Consider the following 24,163-nt stretch of genomic DNA (forward strand, 5'->3'; position numbering starts at 1 on the left):
TTTCCTTTCTCAGAGTGCACAACAGTGATATAATGATAAAAAGTGGCAACAAAAAGTTTATGTCTAAATATATTTAAAAGAATATTCACGGGCTAGGAGTGTATGTGGCCCAGCAGAATGTGTGTTTAGCATGTGCAAGGTTCTGGGTTCAATTCCTAGTGCTCCCCATTTGTTTTTAATAAATATAAGACAAACAGTAAGTGATAAGAAAGCATTGTGTCACAGTTTCATTGTGGCATTTTTCTTACCCAGTGGTGTAAGATAATTCTACAGTCTACAACACCTTAGAGTTAATGAAATGCATGTATTTATTGTGCTTGACTTAAACATAATTATACTACCAAACACGAGTGTTCTAGGAGAGTTTTGCAAATTTTCCATTTTTTTCTTTGAATATTGGGAATGAAATCAGCAGGAATAGGCTTTTTAAAGTTCAATTTAACTTTTACCTTCATAAGTATGCTCACAGCATTGCTCTGTAAGACATTTGGGGAGCTAAAAGTTAATTTTCTGAACTTTCTAGTCCATTAACCCCTGAAGTGACATGAATTTTATACAGTGCACATCTTAGGAGTGATTCAGGTGGCTATGTCCTCTTCCATGGGGATGGGGAGAGTAGGCTCAATGAAAGTGCTAGAGTTAATACCTAAAGGCTGAGCTAACAGTGTGAGGAACAGCAAAGAGACAAACTGAGCTCGGAGCTACTTATCAAACATTCATAAAGCAAAAAAGAATTGATGGTGTTGACTTTATTACCACTGTTAATACAATCAGTTTCCCAGACTTCAAAAACAGAAGTTTATTTATAAAATATATTTAAAAGGATTGACAAAAAAATAAAGTCTACAAAATCACCATAATCTTCAACACATCATTGTCACTTGCCACAGTCAACAACCAAGTCTCACTAATTCAACTCCTGTATTTTAAATCCTGTATTTAAAAGAGATCTTTGTAAATCTAGTTTTTCATTTTATGAGTTCTACTGCTGAAAATAGTTATGTTTTTCATTCATTCCAGTCTGACAGTGCCACGTTGGTACTTTATAAAAAATTCTGTAGAGAAATTTACTGATACTGAAATCCCTCAAGATGTATTTACAACGGTTAATTCACAGTTTTTCCAAGGCAAACTATTTTAAAAGAAATAAGTGATTCCTATCATAAAACTGTAAACACTAAAATCCAACACAGTGTAAAGCTATAATATGTAACTTTGGAGATGAAGAACAAATTTAAAATATGTTAAAATATCAACAACTATCAACTTTGGTTTTTCAGTTTTAATTTTAATTTTAAAAATTTAATTCAAAGACAATTTTTTTAGACAGCCTCTCAGCATGTTGCCTAGACTGGTCTCAAACTCCTGGGCTCAAGCAATTCTTAGGCTTCAGGCTCCTGAGTAGCTGGAACTACAGGTATATATCACTGCACCGGCTCCTGACTTTGTATTAGAAATGGAAGAGAGGAACAGAACTGGTCCTAGAGACGTGGTGCCCCCAAGCACAGAAGCAGCCGCTGTGCAGCCAGGTCACCGAATTTACCTGAATGTACCAGGGAGAGGCTGGAAGCTGGCGGGGAGGTTGGTGTCTTGGGCCTTCACTCATCAGCCAAATCCAACTGTTCAATGAGGGCTGGAAGACCCTAGAACACCGTTTAAGCTTCATGCGTGTCCCTCCGGAAATTGTCGAGTCCAAACTCTTCACGTCAAATTGACTGGAGTTTTGTAATAATCAGCACTCTCACCATCTGGTCAAATGAACTACAGATGCAGAGCCCTCTTTTGTCTGGACTCCAGTCCAAACTTGAAATGGGCTGGGTCGACAACGTCACATTCTGCAGAAGGCTGACAGAACCCGCGACTCCCATCTCTACTCCCTCAGAATCTTTCTTTGACCGCTGAATAGGGTATTCACTGAAAGCAAGATCGCAGTGGTAAGAGGAGGCAAGCCTCAGCATTTGCGTTATATTTTTATGCATGAACTTCAATGACTCCATTTTTATTTCCAGTTGATTGCTGGAACTAACAGATGCTTAAAGAATCTTTACGATGGTGAGGTGTGTGCAAGTAAAGAGATGGTATTTCAACATCGTCCTTATTCCATAAATAGAGTTACTTTTTTACACTTATGCTAGAATTTAATTTTAAATAAAAAATTTTAATGGTTTTTTCTATTAATCTACAATAACAACACTGCAAAAGACATTAATCTTTTTTATATAATCTCAATACACAAGTATATATATGTATATGTATGTATACTTATACATAAGTATAATCCTAATATAGCCATACCAAAAGTGGGGGGAGAATTCATTGAGCATTGTATTTTTCTTGCCATAAAGGAAAAAATTGCAAATAAAACTGTGCTAGGAAAAATGGGAAATACTTAACAGGTAACAAGGAACAGAAATATGACAATAAAATAATGAGATGCATTTCCAATACTTTTCTTCCTTTCCATAAAAATCAGTCCCCTTCCCACTGGCTTTCTCACTCAGCACAAATATATACACATCTTTTACAAACAAAGCAAAATGAAGTCTTTAACTTTTTCTTTCTTATAACAAATTCAGTGTCTGTCCTACTTTTCTCAGTCTTTCAGATAAGGCTTTTTGTCCCTACTTCATAGAAGGTCCATATTACCACACATGGCCAAGAAACATTTTTTTTTTTTTCAGTTAACTTCTTTTTAAGCATTTGACTCATTTAAATACTGCTTTTACTTGACACGATCTCTGGGCTTTCATGATGTCACTCTGCGTCTTGTCCTCAGCCTACTACTCTTCATCCCCCTTTCAAATCTATCTTCAGTAGATGGTGGCATGCCCAAGAATCTAACAAACACCTCCAGCTAACACTGTCTTCACACTGAGTAAGTCTGGGCTACAAAATGGCCCTATGCCTAACTGCCAAATAACCTGCTCCAATGGGATGTCAAAAAGGATACCTGTGCTAAAAACTCTTCAACATCATCTCTGTTCAGCATTTTCCTGTATCTCTCTTTTAATATGAAAGTTCTAGGTTGACCTAACATTCTTTAATATACTGATTTGGTGTTCTCGATAATCTTTTAATGTAATTCTTTTCTATATTGATCACTGGTCCTCATGGGCAATGGCATGTGTGAGGGCAAAAGCTCTAAGTAACACTCACAGAACCTCATCTAAACACCCTGGGACAGAGGACTAACACCACAGCTCCATCATACAGGTCCAGCATAAGGATTGTTCATGTACCACTTCTATGGGAAGGTGCTACTGGGGAGAGACTTACACCTAAACATCACTGCTTCAGAAAAAGGAAAAAGCAATTCTGAGGACACTTGGTCTTTTTTTTCAGCTGAAAATATAAACTTGTAAACTAGGAAGAGCCAAAGGTTAACAACTTAATAGTACTTGGTATAGGATTTGAAAGGGGGGAGAAAGAACTATCTTTCTCCTGTGGAGATGTGTTCTAGAAAATACAGGGGTGTGCCTCCTCAGAAGGCCAAGTCTGGCAGGTATCAAGTATGACACCACCTTTTCTTTGTAAGCACTAAAATGGACCAAAAGTTCAAGAGGTACAAAGCAAATAACAGAGCAGAGATGGTAGAATAAGCCACAGGGAGAAAACACATTCTCTCTTCCTCTCAGACCCTACATTCATCAGTAGCAGCATCGTTATTACCATTGTTTTGGTAGTGCTGGAGTTTGAACTTAGGGCTTCAGCACTCTACTGCTTGAGTCACTTTCCAGTCTTTTCTGCTCTGGCTATTTTGGAAATAGGGTCTTGCTTTTTCCCTGGGCTGGCCTAGACAGCATTCTTCCTATTTATGCTTCCCTCCATAGCTGGGATGATAGGCATGCACTACCTTGCCCAGCATTTTTCTGTTGAGATGGGGGTCTCACAATTTTTTTTTTTTTTTTTTTGTCTAGGCTGGTCTCGAGCCTTGATGCTCCCAATCTCAGCCTCCCAAGTAGCTAGGTATAGGTGTTAGCTACCAGCATGCCTGGCTACAAATTATTTTAATTAAAAGAAATAAAACATTCAGATTTAAATAAACAGATTAATGCAGACTTTTTCACGTGTCTCTTGACAAAGACTGAAGTTATTTAGTATTTAAATGACAACATAAAGATTTCTTCTAAACCTTCCATATTATCTATTAAAGTTTTAAAAGTATATATGTAAGTATTTCAAATATACACCAAAAAACCCAACATGTTGGGGATCATTCATTCAAAAAAATAAATTCTGAATAACTAGATGAGTTTCTCTAGGAACTCTTGGATAAGTGCTCAATAAATATTTATAATTTAATTGAATTACTATCACGACAGAGTGGCAAATGGAAATCAAGCTAAATATCATTTTACTCAAACAGACTCAATTCTCTTTACTGGTACATTACTTAGCAGCAAAGCTCCAACCAATGTGAAGATTAGACATCTAGTCTGGTAAGGATTTAGGTTCACTTTGAGATAAACTTCAAATTTCTAGTTGCATACAGACCCAACTTTACTGAAATCATTACATCCACTATGGTTAAAAAAAAAAAAAAATCTAGCTGCAAATGTGTCTAGGTGTGGACTACAAAGAAAATTGGTATTGGTTCTTCAAGTAAGCAGCCTGAAGAGTTTGGTCACCAAGTGAAATACGGACAAGCCACTGCAAGGCTTAGCTGCAGGTCTGGCAGAGCCCTCCTGGCTAGGAGAATCAGGGAAGATCAATGGGCAGGCACAAGTGCTAGGAAAGGTGAGATTTCCAAATAATCTGTCGATCTATTGCTCCAGCATTCTCCCAGAGCAGCTAAAACTTCCCAGGCTTGTCACAGAAACCATGTCGATTTTATTTTGTCAGTTAGTCCCTTAAATATTTTAACAAGCAGTTTCCAGTTACAGCCCTGTTTTTTTGAACCCCTTCCAGCTTCTAAAAGGGGTTAATCCAGCTCTAATAAATAGAGAAGGCGTATGTAAATGTGAAAGTCCCAAACATATTGAAGGTGGCATTTTACGTCTTACATTAATAATCAAACTTTAGTTTTGAAATATCCTTCAATTAAGGGCTGTGTGTGTGTTTTTCTGAGTGATGTCAGGAGAAAGAGTTCTTCTCCTTCCAAGTATATGTTACTTAGCTGATAAAGAATTCAGAAATGCCACTGACTCCCAATTCGTATGTGACATTTTAAATGGGCAGCTGACCTGGGATCTACCATCTTAGGCTCCTTGAGATCCACAGAGTATATAGCATGGCGACAGCTCTCACTGTAACTTGGCCAGCCAAGGTATGCAGATGAAATGTCCCCCACAGGGTCATTTGTTAAATACTTGGTCCTTAGCTGGTGACCATATTTTGGAAGGTTCTGGAAACTTTATGAGGTAGAGCCTAGTCAGAGGAAGTAGGTCACTGGAGGTGTGCCTTTGAAGGTTATACCTGTCCCAGGTCCCTTCCCCTCTCTGCTTCCTGTCTGCCATGAGGTGAATACCACTCCTCTGCCACTGCCATGATGTCTGCAAGTATATGGGAAAAGTGACCATGGATTGAGTCATCTGAAACTGGGAGTCAAAATAATTCCTCCCTTAAACTGTTCTGCCAGGTGTTTGGTCACAGTTATGCAAAAATAGCCAGCACAGAAACCAATCACAGTTTTGGGCTCTGTTTTTGGTCATCTGAATTTAGGCAATGTAATTATTAGAGTCTAAATCTTAGAATTCCAATCCTTTTTCTGCCTTCTAAGGACTAGAAGATCACATTTGACAAGAGTCTTGGGTCAAATTTTTCATAGTTAGAAAAAACTAGCGAAAACTACAATTTCAAATCTGTAAAAATCATCAACAAAAAAACTGTTCCTAAGCTGTTCTGATACATAGAAGCACAACTACACTCACAAATACATTTAGTGTCTCAAAATAAGGCTAATAAATGCCTAGAAAACAACAGTTATGTAATACCATGAATGTTTAAAATCATACCAATATGAACTAAGTCAAAGGAGGAAAATGACAAAAAATTTCAGTCTGATTCTACTTTATACCACAACTAACTTAAAAAGGAGTAGAGACTTACTACTTCCAGAGGTGAAGGCTTCCAGCACCTCCAGCTGTCAGAAAGAGCTCTCTGTTCTGTGGTAGGTGTCGGACCTGCCATACAGTCGATTTATGAGCCTAGACAGGACAAGAGACAAATGTGGTTTATATGCTACATGGCATCCTAGAAGAGAAACCTTGTGAACAAAGAATTTTTACTACCATACCTTCAGCTGTTCAGAAAGGAACTAAGGTTATTTTCTGACACATCCCTTTATGATGGCAACTGAAATTTACAAGAGCCCACCACTTTGTTTTATGAAACAAAGTTCTACTGATTAAAAAAAAAGATTTTAGGTCAAAAGTCCACTTAAGTTTATATTACCACATAAATTATGAGAATAGATTTTATACATTCAAATATCCCAAGTTCATTCTCAGGGGGAAAACACCTCAAATAATAAAACATAATACTTCTTTCAAAAAAAGAAGGAAAAAAAAGCATAGAATTTTTTTTTTAAATACACTTTAGTTTTTAGAGCAGTTTTAGATTCAAGAAAAACTCAGTGGAAAGTACAGAGTTCCCATTTATAGACGGGGTTTTAACTTACAACTCTGAGAACCTTATCTCAGTTTATTGCCATTTGACTGGTCTAGTCTTCAGATAAGGACTTCATGATGGTTTATAGACAGTGTTTATGGTCACAATAAGCCAAGGACTTTTTTAGTCACATTAAACAAAAGATTAAAAAATGGCAATGGAGGATGGGTATGGTGGTGTACACCTATGGTTCCAGATACTACAGAGGTGAAGGCAGGAGGATTGTGGTTCAAGGCTAGCTCCTACAAATTAGCACAAGACCCTTTCTCAAAAACAAACTAAAAGAGCAAAAGGGAGTCGGAGTGTGACTCAAGTGGTAGAGTGCAACCTAGCAAGTGTAAGGTCCTGAGTTCAATTGTCAGTACCACATGAAAAGAAAAAAAAAGGACAACTGAAGTGGGGTGTGATGGTACACTCTTGTAATTTCAGCATTTGGGAGGCTGAGGATCACAAGTTCAAGACCAACCTGGGCTACATAGCAAGACCCTGTTTCATTTGTCAATAAAAACCAAAAAGGCACCCAGAAGAAGGTTAACTGTCAGCACCTCATCAGCAGCCAGTGAATCCATCCTAGCAGAACTGTGCTCTCTGTGGGGGACCTGAGCAAAACTACAAGGACAACTGCTTGGTAGAAGCGGTGAAGCTGAATCTCAGCCACACTCAGACTCTTATCATTTTAGTGAGCAATTAATCCTCACATCTGACTTTAATAGTCTTTTGACAAACTGCCATTAGCAGGTAAAAACACGTATCTCAAAATACACACTTTATGTGAGCCCCTAGGTGATTAGGTTCAAGGTGCTGAAACTTATTTTTTCTTGTAGTTCAAACTTCTCTTTTTCTTCTGGAAGTTGAGAAAAATACAAAAAGTAAGAGGTAGAAGTGACCTCTAAAAATGTATCAGTCATTTATTTGACAGATTTAGCAACTACTGGATTAACTAAACATGACACAAAAAATTGAGACGATATGAATATTCAGTTAATGAGAATTGTGTTGCAAATTATATATAGAACAATTTGGTAAAGTGCTGTGTATCATTGATAGATACTTAACATATTCTGAAATAACACAGGTATAGCAATATTATAATTTGTAGCTACCTGGTTAAAAATTTAGTTCATCCAGCAGTACATAATACTACTGTAATCACAGGTTGACACAAAATAGGAATGTTTAAGAAATCCTACAGAATCCAAAGCAGAGGGAAAAGGAGCAAAGAAATGAAGTATTATTTCCTGAGCAACCCGTGGAATACCAATCTGTGATTAATCTTCTTTTTGATGCTCAAGGAAGCTCACAGTCACGCTGTCTGCCCATGTCTTGTAAATGGGAGGATGTTTCAACATAAGTTTTATCAGCCCTTCACTCCAGACATGATCTTTTTTTTTTTAATCCAGTGTTTTCCCTTCATTCTGTTCTCCTCATATGTTTTTCTAATGTTTTAACACCATGTTTGCCACTAAACTATCTCAAGTATAAAGGAAAGTATAAATAAATAAACCATTTTTGAACACCTACCATGTACTAATCACAGTAATGAGCACTTTAAATAGTTTCACCTATTGTAGTCAACTAGAATATAAAATAAACTGTGATGAGATGACGTAGTGGGTACACATTGATATATTTTGAAAAGTATACAATTAGGGACTAATAAAAATATTATGTATTTGCTAGAAAATACTAGGCAGGGTTTTGTTGTTTAATTTCTTAACATCAGCAAGGTTTCTTGTGATTGTTCCTAAACTACAAAATAAGATTCCTAGCTAACTAAGATCCATGTCATTATAAGCAAGAAGTCTAAACTGATAAACTTTGGGAAAGTACTCTTTGCACAAAAAATTTGTCAAGATCTCACAAGACTAACAAAAATAGCTCCCTCCACATAAAGATGGGAGGAACCCTGTGACTAATTCTACTTATTAATCTAAAACAAGTTATCATTCCTCTTCATAGACAAAGAAAGACATTTCCCTCATATTTACCTTTTCTGAAACAGAGGCAAAACCTTTGGTTGGATGCTGTGTCCTCATATCAAAGACATGGAATTTCCCTTCCAGAGAGGTAGCGACTAACTTATTCATGCTTATGTCTTTTCTGTCAAACTCCAAGCTACATACCTGAAAGCGGAGAACATTTATTACTGACCAGCTCAGCATTATAGACTCATCAAAAGGCTCCTTTAAACTAGGCAAACAGATTTAAAAATAGTAAGATCAAGTGACAGTACTTTTACTATCATTGTTTCTTTTGAATCAACACCTTAAGTACTTTTACTGTAAAAAACTATTCTGTTATTATGATCAACAAAACTGTCTTGGGCTCCCATATACAGTGAACACATCTGGAAAGTCAAAAGTTACTTTTTTACATTATTCAACACAGCTAAGTCAAGGCTGCCTTCAGAAAACAGGAGACAGCATGTTCTTTATTAAACGTGCTCAACTCAGGAACCCAAAACCCAAAGGTATGTGGAGGAGTTGTTACAACTTCAAGCAGAGAAGAGGCCTCTTACTTGCTCAATTTGATTTCACACTGCATGGTCCACAGGGTCCACTGATTCCCCTGACATTGCATAAACCATGCATCACTTTCTCAAGAAAGGAAGCATGGTGATCATGGGATTCTCAAGGGGGCGTCAAAAACCAAAGGTCATTAACCATTGGTAGGCCGAGAATGGTGATTCACACCTGTAATCCCTACTACTCAGGCAGAAACAGAAGGATCACAGTTTGAGGCTAACCTGGTCAAAAGTTATCCAGACCCCATATCAAAAACAAGCTGGGTGCAGTGCCCCACTCCTGTCATCCCAGCTACCTGGGAGGTAAATGTAGGAGGATCACAGACAGAAGTCCACCGAGGCAAAAGCATGAGGCCCTATCTGAAAAACAAACTAAAGGCAAAAGGACTGGAGTAGAGTGCTTGCTTAGCAAGCAAGAAACTCTGAATTTAATCCCTGGTACTGAAGAGAAAAAAAAAAAAAGGAACCGTTAGTAGTGGGTTGGCTGAGATGAGTAATAGATGTGCTTTTGAAACTTTGTAGTGGTTCGAAGAGTACAAAAACACTCAGAGAAACTAAAATGGCATCAGAATGCCCATTACCCCATTTTTTATATTTGTCTCCCACCGCAATGACATATTTCTGAGATCAAACAGTTTGATATCTCCATTGTCATAACCAGCACAGACAACACGTTCCTCTTGATTGTAAGCATTACCTGGAAATCAAAATTGAACATTTCAGGTTTGCATAAAGGTTAATTTGAAGAATACTAACAAAGTTATGAAACTACATATGACTTATGCCAAATCTCATTTTAAAAATCACATTGGGTAGAATTACATTTTATCAATTCTGACAGGATGTCAAAATTATTAATTTGGTATTTAATTTTTTTAAACAAAGCTCATTCATTGAAATTGTATACTTTAGGGGTACTGTTTTCTTTATTCTAAATGGAAAGAAAATGCTGTATCTATACAATGTCTGCAAAGACTACAGACCAACTACAGCTCAAATCTAGCACAGCTCTGCTTCTGTTTCTTTTCGTGGCAGTCACTGTATTTGAGTGCAAATAGAAACTACTTTGAAACTTACTTATTTTGAAAAATATTGTGCTGATGTTATTTTACCTTTGCAAGGGAATCTACAATGAGGTGGAGTATGTTGTGACACACACACATACACACACACACATATATATTTGGTATCACTGGGGTTTGAACTCTGGGCCACATGAGTGCTACGCAGACACTCTACCACTTGAGGTGATTCACACCTGTAATCCCTACTACTCAGGCAGAAACACAAAGCCCTGTTTTGTGTTGGGTATTTTTGAGATAGGGTCTCACAAACTATATGCCCAGTCTGGCTTAAAACCATGACTCTCTTGACTTCTGCCTGCCAATTATCTAGGATTACAGGCACTTGGCTGTTGTGACATATTTTTAGTAGTATGGATGATGATCGTACGTGAAGTTCAAACTCACAGGGCTTAGATCTAGGATTGTTTTCCTGAGTACCTTTTGCTGAGGAAAGTGTGCAGAGAGGCCCATCTCTGTGCTAGGCTAGCTGGATATCTTATCCCAATTCTTTCCTGCCTCCAACTTCCTCCTTCTCATAAATTCTAGCCTTGCATTTGTACTACGGGATCCACCTACATGGCACACCAGCAGCTTAAACTTGTGACATCCTAAACTGACCTCTCCACTTATCCCTCCCCACTACACATTACCAGTTAATTTGTTTAAAGCTCTGATCACATCTTATCCATGCAAAAACCTCCAGAGGCTCAATCAGTACCTCTAGAACATCCAACACTTCTGGCAGAGATCCAGAGCCATCTCAAAGGTACTCCCACCACCACTCCTGTCTAGATACTTCTTTGGGCACTTTCAAGGTATTCCCTATGATTGAAATATCCTCCCAATTTCAGTGGTAGAAATCCTATCAATCTTTGGTATGAGCTCAAATGTTCTTTCTCCCCAGCTATCTCTCCTTCTGGATTCCTTCTAAAGCTATCTACACCTTTTGGGACTTTTTATTACTCCAATCTTATTCTGTAATTAATGTGGATGCCATGTCCTCTTTATTAAACTATAAACATCTTGAGGCTAAACTATGAGCTGGATTCACCTTTGCATGCCCACAGTGCTTTGTATATCCTTGGCATTCACAAAAAGAAACTCAAGCCAGGCACAGTGAGTGGTTCACACCTGTAGTTGCAGCTACTTTGAAGGCTGAGGCAGGAGGACTGCTTGAGTCCTGGAGTTTGAGGCAAGTCTGGGCACCATAATGAGACCTTGTCTCAAAAAAAAAAAAAATCTCAAATTAACAGATAATTTTTAAAATTTAATGTTGTGTTTGTCAAATTGCCCTTATATCCCAGAGATCAGTGATAAAAAGCCTTCCATTAATCCAAAGATAACTAATTGTAATTATGATATTAATTTCAAAATAATCATTCTAAATACTGATCCTGATATTTCTACTCCAAATACATATATATATAAAATTTAAATTATTGCTCATAACATACAAACACAGAGTAATTCTCCAATTATAGAAGTTGGAGACATAAACTCTTCTCTAACTAAATAACAGTCCAACCTGGACATGGTAGTACACGCCTACAATCCCAGCTACTTGAGAGCTGAGGCCAGAAGATTATAAGTTCCAGACCAGACCTAGCAACTTAGCAAGAACCTGTCTCAAAATTTAAAAACTTTTAAAAAGAACTGGGAATGAAGATTACTAGTAGAGTGCTTGGTTAGCATGCCTGAGGCCCTGGGTTCAACCCCCCCAGTACCTCAAAACAAATAAATAAGTAAACAGTCCAATTTGGAAACTGCATCATGAACAGTTCGCATTTCATTCCTGTTATCTGAATAGGATTATACTAAGTAAAAGCAAATGAAAATAGAGGCTTAAAACTAAATATAGAGCAAGGTGTAATGGTGCATGCCTGTATCCCAGCTATTCAGGAGGTTGAGGCAGGAGGATTGAAAGCTCAAGGCCAGCCTGGGCCACAAAGCAAGACCCTGTCTCCAAACAAACAAACGAACGAACAACCAACCATAACAGAAATTAACTAAATATGGCCCATGTCCTTTAGCAGCAAAACTTAATTTAATTTTGGTGCTTGGTAAGAAAGCCATGGTCAAGGATCAGTTACTTCTACAAAATCAACATTCATTATAAGTATGTTAATAAAGGAATACAGAGCTATCAAATTTATAAGAAATAATTTTAAGACGGCATAACTATTTTTAGAAGCACACTCTAAAATTTAATGTAAGACTTGTTAGGTTATCATTTGCATTTGAGACTGCTTAGTCCCATTAATGTCATTTGGCTCTAAGCTAGGTCAAGATTATCTAATTAAACAAACAGAAGCACATAATCATAATAGCAAATATTCTGAACACTTAATAATCTAAGCACAATTCTAAGCACTTTATATCCATTAACTAACTGAATCCCCAAAACGACACCATCAAGTAAATTTTACTATTACTTTCATTTTGTAAATTAAGCAACCAAGAAACAGGGAAGTTTGGTAACATGCCCCAAGGCACACAATAAGTAGCACTGAGAAGATTCAAACCCTGGCCCCAGAGGCTGACATTAGCCACTAAGATATTGGCTTCAATCGTCAAACTAATCTACAAAGCTGACTATTAAGAGACTTGGGATTTCCTGATGCCCTGTGTGCTTTGCTGTCTGAATTCAAATGCTAGAGCTCTTCAATAATTTACCAAATGCCACAGTCCAACAGTCTCTCCTGTTTTCTCCTTGTACAGGTTCCATATTAGCAACAGGGTCATCTTTTTGCCGTGGGTCCCACACCTTCACAGTTCCTGTCACGAATAAAAGTGAGTTGGCAAAATTCAATAGTGAATGATTACCCTTCCTTTCTGCATCCTTTCCCCATAGCTTGTGTATGATGGTAATTATTATAGATGTTTTGACATGTGAAGAATATCCACATTTTTCTGACCTCTCGTTGGTTAGAAAGTTGTATTTGATATCAAACATATAACCCATGTTACTGTCTGACATGATTCCCAAATTAACAGAGTCACAGAAAAGCCGTTCCTAAGTTTCCAATAGGTTATGACTGACAGGGCAAACATAAATGTTATGTAATTCAAACTATGCCTATTTTCTTTGAGTCTACGATTAATGTATTATTTATTTAGAATAATAACATTGTTTTTTTAAATAGTGCTGTTTTAATTTTTATTTTTTCCCTTGACTGTTTTCCATTGACTTTTTTCTTATATAGAAGGAAAATGCTCCAATTTTTACAAGTATGTTTTTATATGAGATTTAAAATACTATTTCACGTACTATTATGTTTAACTTCCTTCCAGCAATAGTAAAGAGGAAAATGTTAAATAAAATTAATAAATAATTCTTCTCATTTTAATTTTAATCCCTTCATGTTAATCCATATTATAGGACTACAAAGTAAGTAGTGTCTCTGCCTACAAGAAAGGAAAGTGATGTAATAAAATGACTGAAAGGCAAGTATCTGAGAGAAAATAGGAAAAGAAAAAATTCTTAAAAGGCATAATAACATGAGGAAAGGGGAAGCTAGCCCATTAAATTTATCTCCAGGGATAAAGCTGGTCGTTAAAAAGGTGCCTATAAGGAGAAAAACACTTCCCACAAATATGATAAGAGACTATTACCTACTGTATAGTGTTTATAAAAATTGGTAAGATTTGTGGTAAATTTACAATAGTTAAACTAACGAAGAACATAAAAAGACAATTCATACAATAAAATGAAAGCTAACACTAGTAAGTAAGCACTAAAAGACTTTAACACAGGTTGGAATGGAGTAATATGTTTAATCTATAAAATTAGGAGGAAAAAGAAAATCAATGCCAAGAGCCTAGGCTGGAAAACTACATTATCACTGTCGCCAGCAGTGGTTAAACAAGGACCTGGTAAAGTTCGGCAATAAATTTTAGGAATCATAAAATATGATTATTCCTAAAGAATTACACACATGGTAATAATCATTTCTTCATTATTTTAAGTCACTCTCCTAAACAATAAACAAAAAAATCTGAAAGAACACTGAATGCTTATCAATAGGGGAATGGTTGAATTCACTGCAGTAGAGCTATACAATAGAAAATTATGTAAGAATTAAAATAACAATTATGAATTCAGCAACATTTGCATGTGACAAACATTAAAAGAAAAAAAAACACCCAATCATATTCACACTGACATATGTAAGTTGTACATAAAACTGAAAAAGAAAAAAAACCCTAAGGACTATATGTGATCAGACTCAATGCTACTTCTCCTTCTATATTCCATATTGCTTTTATTACTAAAAGAACTGATTTCCAAACACAGCTGCTCTTGTATAACTATTAGAAAACAATCACTTTTCTCTTAAAATAATTATTTTAAGCCAACAAAGGTACAACTATTAGAAAACAATCACTTTTCTCTTAAAATAATTATTTTAAGCCAACAAAGGTACAATCAATCTCTCACATAACCCCTGTGAAGCAACAAAAACTCTGAGTCCATGACAGCTGTTCAGAATAGTTCTGGACACTGACAGACCCTGTTGGTCACCACAGGGTAAAAGCCATGCTGGTGCCCTTCGAGCTCTTTATAGTGCTCAGTGGATGGAATACAGAACTTCAGTTTTCAACCAGCTGTCAATATGACAATTTCACAAGTACTAATTCTGCCTTTTAAAAAAAGAAAATGAAAAGCTGCCACCCACATTATATCGTCAGCTGCCTCAAAAAACTGGTAAAGACAGTTTAAATCCTTCAAGGTTCAGAGGAAGCTATCATTATTAGTAGTTGAACTAGCTCAACACTAAAATAGTAAGTGCTATTCCTCTGTTTTAAAACAGCATAGCCAGAAGTCTGAGGGATGTGCAGTCAAACTTGTATATTAAGAACAAAGAAGCAAGACTGTGGAATTTAGAGGGTCAAGGCAACAGAAGATGATTTGCATGTAGAGTGTATACTGTTGCAGAGATTTCCAAATGAAAATTGTTTAGAAATACTTAGAGCACATTCACTCACCATCTCGGCTGCCAGTCACAATTTCAGGTGCTCCTTCCCCAATTCCAAGTCCACCTACGCCGTCAATAGTGTTTATAATTTCTTTGTGGCCCTTTACAGAATACACTGGCAACTCTGGAGCTTCCAAGTTCCTAAACAGAAAATATTAGCATGCTACTTATACTACATGTCCCAAACATTTAAGTCTACCACTAAACTTGAAGAATATTAGCTGGGCTCTGAGTGGCTTATACCTGCAATTCTGGCTACCTGGAGGCTGAGATTGGGAGGATCAAGTTTCAAGGCCAGTCATGGCAAATACTTCATGAGCTCCCATTTCCAAAATAACCAGAGCAAAATGGAGTGAAGGTATGGCTCAAATGGTGGGAGTACCTGCTTTGCAAGCACAAAGCTCTGAGTTCAAAACCCCAGTCCCACCCAGAAGAAAAAGAATATAGATCATATTTAAATCTTTATTTAAAAATAAAGGTTTTGTTGTAAAGGTAATTTATACATTTACTTCTAAATTTTCCTCTCCACTAGGTTCTTTAAACCCCCATCTAGAACTGTCGTTATTCAACCTGGGCCTGCTTTACTTAGGGTTCTTCAAAGACCATCTATCTCAGTGTGCTTTTAATAAATGCAGATTCACAGGCTGTCACTAGGTGTCATGAGTCAGGGCCTGCTGACAACGGGGCACACGGCAGCCTGATAACCACCCGTTTACAGCTCTGATAAGTCGCGTGGTTAGGACACTTCCAAAGCTGGCCTCGCCAGCAGGACCAGCAGACCCTTTGGAAGGATGAACGACTGGCATTTACTTTATAGTGTGTTATTTTTCACCTAGTGACAGATTTTTTGGTATCTCCTCATGCTGGCCACAATAAATATTACAACTAGTCTTGCTGAAGTCCTGTAATTCATTAGCTGAGACAAGGGCACTCAGGACAGCCCTGATTACCACATGTGCCTGAGTCGGCTGCACACTAGCTGGCTGGGTGCTGATGACTGGACGAGGCTGTGCTCACAGGGCCTTGCCGGCCTCCCTCCACTGCCCTCCTTCTTTTTCTTCTCTAAGGAGCTTATATGCACATTTCTTAGTAAGTCTTTTTTCAAAAACTTACATTTTACTACTTAGTTAACTTATTTTTGCAGTAATGGAGATTTGAACCCAGGGCTTCACACATGGTAGACAAGCACTCTACGACTGAGCTATACGCTCAACCCTATTCTTATATTTTACTTTGTTTTTAAATTTTGAGATAGAGCCTCACTAAGTTTCCCAGCTGGCCTCGAACTTATGATCCTCTTGCCTCAACCTCCTAAGTAGCTAGGATTACAGGGGTGCAACATCACACCCTGCTCTGTTTTACTATTTTTACAGACTTTCTAACACTACTTGCTTTAAACATGCCCCATTCTTTTTTCGCTTTTATTATTTTTCAGATAAGTTCTCATGCTTTTTTGCCCAGGCCAGCATCACACTGTGATCCTCCTACCTTTTGACTCCTGTGTGGCTGTGATTACAGCTGTGTCACAGTACAGCTGACTTGTTCTTTGATATAGAGTCTCATTAACTTTTGTCTAGGCTGACCTCAAACCACAATCCTCCTTCCTCTATCTTCCAAGTAGTTGAAGTTACAGGTATGAGCCCCCACACCCAGACCCTTTCTCTCAATTTCTGTGAAAGTATATGAAATAGCCTGTAATATGTGGTACAATTTAATTACTGACCAATTAAAGCAAGGAGAAATTAAGCTAGCTTCATCCTGATTTATATTATGATTCTGAGATAGGCTAATATGTCAAAGTATTTTAATTTTAAGGTAGCATACTCCAAGTTAGAATCAAGAAAGGTCTTGTTAGAAAACATGACATAAGGACTATGGTTTCTTTCTAGAACATTACTGTCTACTGAAAATAATAGATTTTCCTGAAAAGTAATTACAGAAGAATTTCAATTCATTCAACTCAAAATATGAAGAAATAACTCTCGATAAGACATAAAAATGAAAAGCACTTGGCACAATTGTGATTTTGTTCTTTCAAAACAGGTTTAGCTTGGTTTGTTCAACAGATATATTCCTAAAATGTTGTGCCTAGATGTTAAAGCATTAAAAAAGCAAACTTGAAGTGAAGTGGGAGTTCTATAGTAAAAAATTAAGACACAAAATCAGAGTATTGTTCTGCCAAATCTCTTGCTGAGATGCACACATAAGAACTAATTTTCCATGTTACACATGTATGTTTTTATATATTGCATCATTAAAAGTAGAGAAGACTACAGCTTTATTTCCAGACACAGGACATTAAATACTAGTACTGTGTGAGAAAATTCAACATTGACAACATTACTTGAAATGTCTAAAGGAAAATAGGTTAGTGTTGTAAAGTGGATTTTAAAGATGAAATCTAGAAATATAATTAAAAATAATCCCCATACTTTCATAGTTAATAGTGAACAAGAAAAGAATATTTTTAAATCAAAATTCTTTCAGAGGAAGAGCAATAAAACTATTATTGATAACTTTCTTTGATAAGAAAGTGCTTATGTCCTATGTCTGAACACTGATTGAATAATCTTACCATATATGAAGGTTTCCTTCAAAGTCTCCAGTTGCTAGGTATCTCTGCTGTAAAGATGTCGCACCAAATGTTCCACACTTAATGGGTTTGGACTTTTCAATCTTGATAGAAGGGAGAAAGAGAGGATACAATATTTATGTATGCAGTTATTTATAGTCCACAATATTTTTGGCCCTACTGTGGGGTTTTAATAAGATACATACTATAAAAGGCAATTAAAACATTTTCTGATAAAAATGTCATGTTCTTTCCTTAGTCATTTTTCTATAATTTTAAAGTACATAATTGTCAAAAAGAGTTATAATTTGCTTTTCTTTTTATCTCACTGAGACATTCAACTACTGATAACTCTACCATCTCCACTGGTTTGCAAATATGCAAGTTTCAGCATTTAATGTGCTATTCTTTTAAGATCCTCAGAAGAAATTCGAACATGATGAAGACAGTCTTCCTTCCAGATGGCTGCAGGAACAAAGATGTGTCTCTAACACTTTTCCCTGCAGAACCCTAAAGACTGAAGATGCTAATGGACCACTTGCTCTGGGACCTTTTCAGTTCATAGAGATTTGGACACCCATGTGTACTAAGACATTGCCATTAGTATGGATTAACCAATCTTGTCAGATTTCTTTCATTTACAGGCTGCTGTTTTAGGTGTTGTGTATTATCACATCAGTAAGACAGTCACACCAATGCACTGATTAAGGTATGGGCTTATTCAGGTGAAGACCACCACACCACACAAAAAAGGGCCCTTGGAAACGATCCAGTACACCACCCACCTAATCATAGGAGACTCAAGCCTAGAACTTTGCAGATTTGCCCACATGCTACATTAGTCTCCTTTACCTCCTATGGTTTTCAGTTTCCCCCCTGTCCCTCCAGACCCCAAATCCACCTGCCCGGGTCACTGAAGTCCCTCCTAGAGTCTTAGGGCTTTTCCTGCTGCCTTGGGCCATGGAGACCCTTGAAGCTGGAATTAGATGAAGTCACTACTGCTGCCTGGTGCACACCATGCTCTTATTTGCTGTCAGCCTCAACAGAGCAAAACTATTTGCTTATTTACTCTCTTACAATGTTTCCACTTTAAAATTCTTAATGTTTATAAAAGTAATGTATATTCTGTATAAAAATTCAAACAAAACAAAACAAAACTGGAGGGAAAAGTGAGTTCTTTTTACACTCTCCAGAAGTAATGCCCATCCTTCTGCACCTTTTCCTACACGTTTCAGGGTTCCAGGTTTTGTTTATTATGCAGATGCACTTTTAGAATCTATGCAATGACAAGGGACCCATCATGTGATAGACTGGTTCCTAGTTCCTTTTCTTTCCTTCGTAAAAAGCGATTGTCAGATGTGTTTAGGCAGCAGAGAATCTGCACATTGTGGTGCTGTTTAGGAAACACCACAAGTATTACAGCAGTCCCCTTGTAGTACGTGAGCACCCTAAGAACAGGGCCTTCTCACATTTGCTTAGTACCTGGCTATGCTCAACACCTGCAGAAGGAAGGTGCATCTCCTGGCCCCTTAGCCCAGTGCTGGGCAGCTCAGAGACCCCTGGGCTGGAGCTCACTTCCTTGCTCTCCCTTTCTCCCACCAGGTTCTCGTGTGCCATGGCACTGACACAGTTTCTTGGTATTACATGCAATCATGAAAACAGCTTCCATACATAAAAAACCTACATAATCAGATGCTGCTCTACATGTTTCTTCCTGAAGAGACCTTCTCTTCCCTTAGTAGCACCTCCCATACTGCAAACTAATGTTGGAACACCACTTTCAAGATGAGAAGTAACTTGGCTTAGGTCACTTTTCAGGCTATGACTCCAAGCTCTTTCTACTAAAGGTGTATTCTGCCTCTAGGCTTATATGTAAATCCATTAAACATTTTATTATGTAGCCCCTTCTGTAAACTAATTCATCAGAAATACCAAAGAAATATTCCAATCCTGAAGTGGACTGGAGAGCAAAATGGTATAGACATGAACTAAGCCTAATTTCAGATTTCTGTCCTTTAGGTTTTTTTTTTTTTACACTCATTCATAACTTTACACTCATTCATACCTTCGTTTTTTTTGCTTTTGATATGGAAGACAGGTTTATAGATACTAATGATCTGATGTGCAACAATCAAGCTCAAAATATACAGATATTAAAAATAAAAAAATATTAGTATCTTGTCATTTGCACGAAGTGAGAACTACATTTTGCTCAGAGGACTGAGTTCTCCTGGCAGATAGGCTTCTAAAAGCAGGCATGTTTTCTGTGCAACTCAGAATAGTAATTAAATTAAGAGAGGACACTACTGAAACTAATTTTTTTTTCTTTTTTTAGTGGTCCAGGAGGTTGATCTCAGGGCCTCACACTAAGCAGGCATTCTCTCACTTGAGTCACTCCGCCAACCCTTGGAAACTAATTTTTTATAGTACACAAAAGGGCTATCTCTCTAATTCTGTTAAGTATTCCATCTACAGAAATGAAAACATGCACAGAATTCAGTTGTAATTTAAAATTTCTTGTTAGAAAACTGGTTTAAAAAAAAAATCAAGATTTGGTGAAAAATATTCCCCACCAAAAATTAAATGTATAGTGATAATTTTTGTGATATGATATTAAAAATTACCATCAGTGACAGTTTACTTGATCTAGATTTTGGTATTATTTGCTACAAGGATACATTAACACAACAAAAGAAGCCCAAGATCAATAATTCTTACAAGAGCTATTTTTGTTCAGTCTGTGGGTGGGTCTAGTACAGCTTGTCAGTATTTCCTCCTCCACATCCTGGCACTATTTAATTAACATTCAAAGGTTTAGTCAACCAAATGCTAACAGACAGTGAATTTAATAGCACAGGGGCTAAAAAGGCAGAACTTTATTAGTGCATTGCAAATTTGTATAGTATAAACATCCACAACTATGATTCCATTTCTCAGGGCCACGCCTGTCCATATGGTACCTTTGTGCCAATTAGGAAAAAGTTGTGCTTTGTAAGCTGATGAAGTCTTACACACGGAAGGCTCAAAGGAAAAAGAGATAAGAACACTATGGTTAGACACCTTTGTGTGGTGCAAGAAACTGCTGTACAAGGAGGCCCTGCTCTCCATCCCCTACCTATCCTTTTAGTAACGAGATAAAGGGGTCATCAACAAAGACTGGTCTGCTTACTTCGAGTGTTGTGGCTTTGGAGAACCTGTCTTCAGTGGTTTCCACCATGACAAATCTAGTATGTTTCCTAATATTGTAACAAATAATCCATCTGGCTCAATGGTTCTCAACCCAGGTACTCGTTAGAATCATCTGGCAGAAGTTAAAGAAAAGTACTGATGTCCAGGCCTTACTCTCATCTAAAATGTAGCACAATACCTTTGCGTCAGAATTTCTAGGGTCAGGACAAAAGCATGACTATTTTAAAGCATGCGCAAAACAAACAACAGCAACAAAACATATTCACGTGATTTGCAGTAAAAAGTGAGAATCACTGAACGTAGAACCTACATTCTTTCCCATCATACCACCTGATCAAATTCACTGTCAGTTCTTAAATGTGTTTTTCTATTTGTTTTACCTTCTTTTTAGACAGTAGGCTTTTGAAGAGAAAGGATGCATCTTCCAAATACTATTGGTTCTTTTTTTAGCACAGTACCTCCAAAGAGTAGATTCTCAGTAATTCATGGTAGAACAAAAGAAGACCCAAGGATCCTGATGAAAATATGAAAGTACTTATTCTGGTGTTGAGATTATGGGTGATACATTCTCTTCCCCCATCTATATTTTCTAAGTGCTCTCTTATGAGCAAATAATACTTTTGCAAATAGAGTTTTTATTTTGCTAAAATTCTCCAGAAATTCTAGAGGAGACAAAGAGCACTGTTTCACTCAATGGACTAAGTGTGTTACTGAAATGTATACAAATAATTCTTAGGAAAAAAGTCTACAGATGCTTTGTGGTTGAACTTCAACTGGCATCTGTTCCCAATACTTCCCTTTTAAGCTTCTTTCTCCTATTTCAAGGTTTTCCACTTGTTCCTCTGGGCCCAAGCTGATTAATGATCACTAAAGCAGTATTTAAATCTCCCAAGATATATCCTATTTATAGACATACATTTCCCAAACAAATGATTGTATATCATTCATACATAATGAATATTTATTGAATGGCTGCTCCTTATAAACCACACTAAAGAAAGTTACTGTCCTTATTCTCTGGGAGCTTACAATCTAGTTAGAGAAAACTAAGACAAAAAAAGGTATTTCTAGCACAGATAATAAGTACTATAGGAATACAATATAAAGAAAAGTTACTTTGGGGATCAGGAAGGGCTTCACACATCAGATCAAATGAGTTGGTCATTGGAGACACAGCAGGTGACTTGGAGTTAAGTGATGAAGAACAGGAGGAAAGTGGAAAAGAACAAGCCGTGTTTCCATGTTTAGAAGCTCTGAGTGCCTGGCTAGAGAAAAACAGCTGAACAAGCAAACAGGCACTCAGGGAAGTTCAAAGTAGGATGAACAAATCCAAATTGTATTCATCCCTTACCTCAGACTGACCCCTACCTCCTCCAAGTTCACTCTCTCCGTAGTGCCGAATCCCTGGAGTTCTCAACCTTCCCTGCACTTGTAGTCTACTAAAACCCTAAACACCTGATTATGACTGATCTTTTTTCCAGCAGCCCAAATCAAGATATTTTTTAAAATCATAAACATCTACAAAAAACATTTGTTATAGCCAGGTGTAGCGGGACTCACCTGTAATCCCATCTACTTGGGAGGCTAGGGCAGCAGGATCACAAATTCAAGTCCAGCTAGGGCAACAAAGCAATACCACCCCCTCCCATTTCAAAAAACTTTTTAGGCTTGGGGCATGGCTCAAGAGGTAGTTTAAACCCCAATTCTGCCAAACCCTTCCCCCCCCAAAAAAAAAAACAAAAACAAAAACAAAAGAAAAATGAAAAATATTATCAGTATTCTCTTTTTCACTAGTGATCTTTATAAAGCTTGTAAATACGGTCTTGCCACACACTGCTAAAAGCCCTTCAACGATGTCCTATTTTTCTTTAAAGCACAAGTCTTTTAAATGTCCTACAGATCCTGCAAACACCTAGTTCCTGCTTAGCCCTCTTGTTTCTTCAGGAGATTAACTATCTCCCATCACTGAGCTTCCACACATGGGATTTCCTCTGGAAAGCTGTCCTTCACTCCTAGAGGAGACTAATTAGTTTCTACTCACCTTAAATCTGTTTTTACTCATAGTACCATGTGTTCCTTTGTGTTAAAGAACTCATCTCGGTTTGCATTTATGCACCTTTGGTTTGATCATTTAACTAATTATCTCTCCCACTAGAAATAAACTCCATGAGTTTGGCTACAATGCTGCTTACGTAACTGGGAACTCCAAGCCCTCCACTGACACTTTGGTTTAAAGAATGTGTTGATTGTTTCCTGCAGCTACATGGCAGATCTCCTGGTGCCTGCTTTGGCTCTGCTTACATTAAAAAGCATTTAAATATGGGCATACTGACTGCCTCTCTACAAACAACGGCAAACTACCTAAAAGGTCCTCGAATTTGACCCGAAATCTTAACGTCACTTTCCAGAGACCTCGCGCTGGACAGCACCGACGGTGGCAGGAGGAAGAGGCTGGCAAGGCGCATGGGAATCAGGCCTCGGAAAATAGTTTTTTAAGTTCGAAGCATTTCTCAACCTACAATCAGTTTCTCCGGTACCGCGCGGTTCGAGCTATACTTTTGGGGGACGCTGGAAGAAGGCTGTGGCAATGAGAATTGCAGACCCCAGGTCACGCACTCGCCCGCAACAGCGGTCGTGAGCCTGGAGCTGGTTCGTGTCGAGCCGGCACCCACCTCCCGAAGCAGCTTCAGGTCTCCGTGCTGGATCTCGTACAGCTGAATGACACCGGTGCCCCGCGCGAAGTTGCCCATAGTAACAAACTTAGCGCTGCAGGGCACCCACTTACAGTCAAACACCGTGTAGTTGAGGCTCTTCTGAATATGGGCGATGATCTGAGGTTTCTCGAAGGCCGACATGGCTCGGCCGATTTCACCTCCAGTAACCGTCACACCAGACCCCGACAAAACACTAACTTGGAAACCAGACTCCAAACATTAAAGACAGCTTGTCCCTCCCGCTTTCCGTACTCTATCTCCGGCATCCTAGCAAACTGGACTTAGTTGTCTCCGATAATGCCTGATGCGCTGCTGAGATCGCACAAGATGTTTGTCCACCAACAGCATACGTTTGGCTATGGTTTTCACCCAGTGACGTTCTCATGTATACGTATGAGAGTTCACAAATGCTCGGTTGTGAGTTGCGCGACCGAGGGCTACCCTAAGAATCAGGCATATTTTAGGATACTCCCAATAGACGGCTTCTGTTTCGGGCCCCCGGCGTGGGACGTCTT

At 37.9% G+C, this 24,163-nt stretch overlaps 1 protein-coding gene across 2 annotated transcripts; it reads right to left on the reverse strand.

Annotated features, from left to right (window-relative positions):
• Positions 1 to 729: 729 nt before the first annotated feature.
• Positions 730 to 23,926, reverse strand: Dnaaf10 (dynein axonemal assembly factor 10). Of its 2 annotated transcripts, none has more exons than XM_020175178.2 (8): positions 23,607 to 23,926; positions 17,749 to 17,849; positions 15,184 to 15,314; positions 12,871 to 12,972; positions 9,715 to 9,830; positions 8,598 to 8,732; positions 6,049 to 6,146; positions 730 to 1,914 (listed from the first exon to the last, which is right to left on the reverse strand). In XM_020175178.2, the coding sequence occupies exons 1-8, from the start codon at positions 23,787 to 23,789 to the stop codon at positions 1,707 to 1,709; spliced, it is 1,074 nt and encodes a 357-aa protein (XP_020030767.2). In that variant the 5' UTR covers positions 23,790 to 23,926; the 3' UTR covers positions 730 to 1,706. The 2 variants fall into 2 exon arrangements, with proteins under 2 accessions (XP_020030767.2, XP_073905968.1); XM_074049867.1 differs by lacking the exon at positions 23,607 to 23,926 and adding an exon at positions 20,915 to 21,299.
• Between the last annotated feature and the right edge of the window lie 237 nt (positions 23,927 to 24,163).

This window comes from Castor canadensis, chromosome 12 (genome assembly GCF_047511655.1).
Source record: "Castor canadensis chromosome 12, mCasCan1.hap1v2, whole genome shotgun sequence".
Lineage (NCBI taxonomy): Eukaryota > Metazoa > Chordata > Mammalia > Rodentia > Castoridae > Castor > Castor canadensis.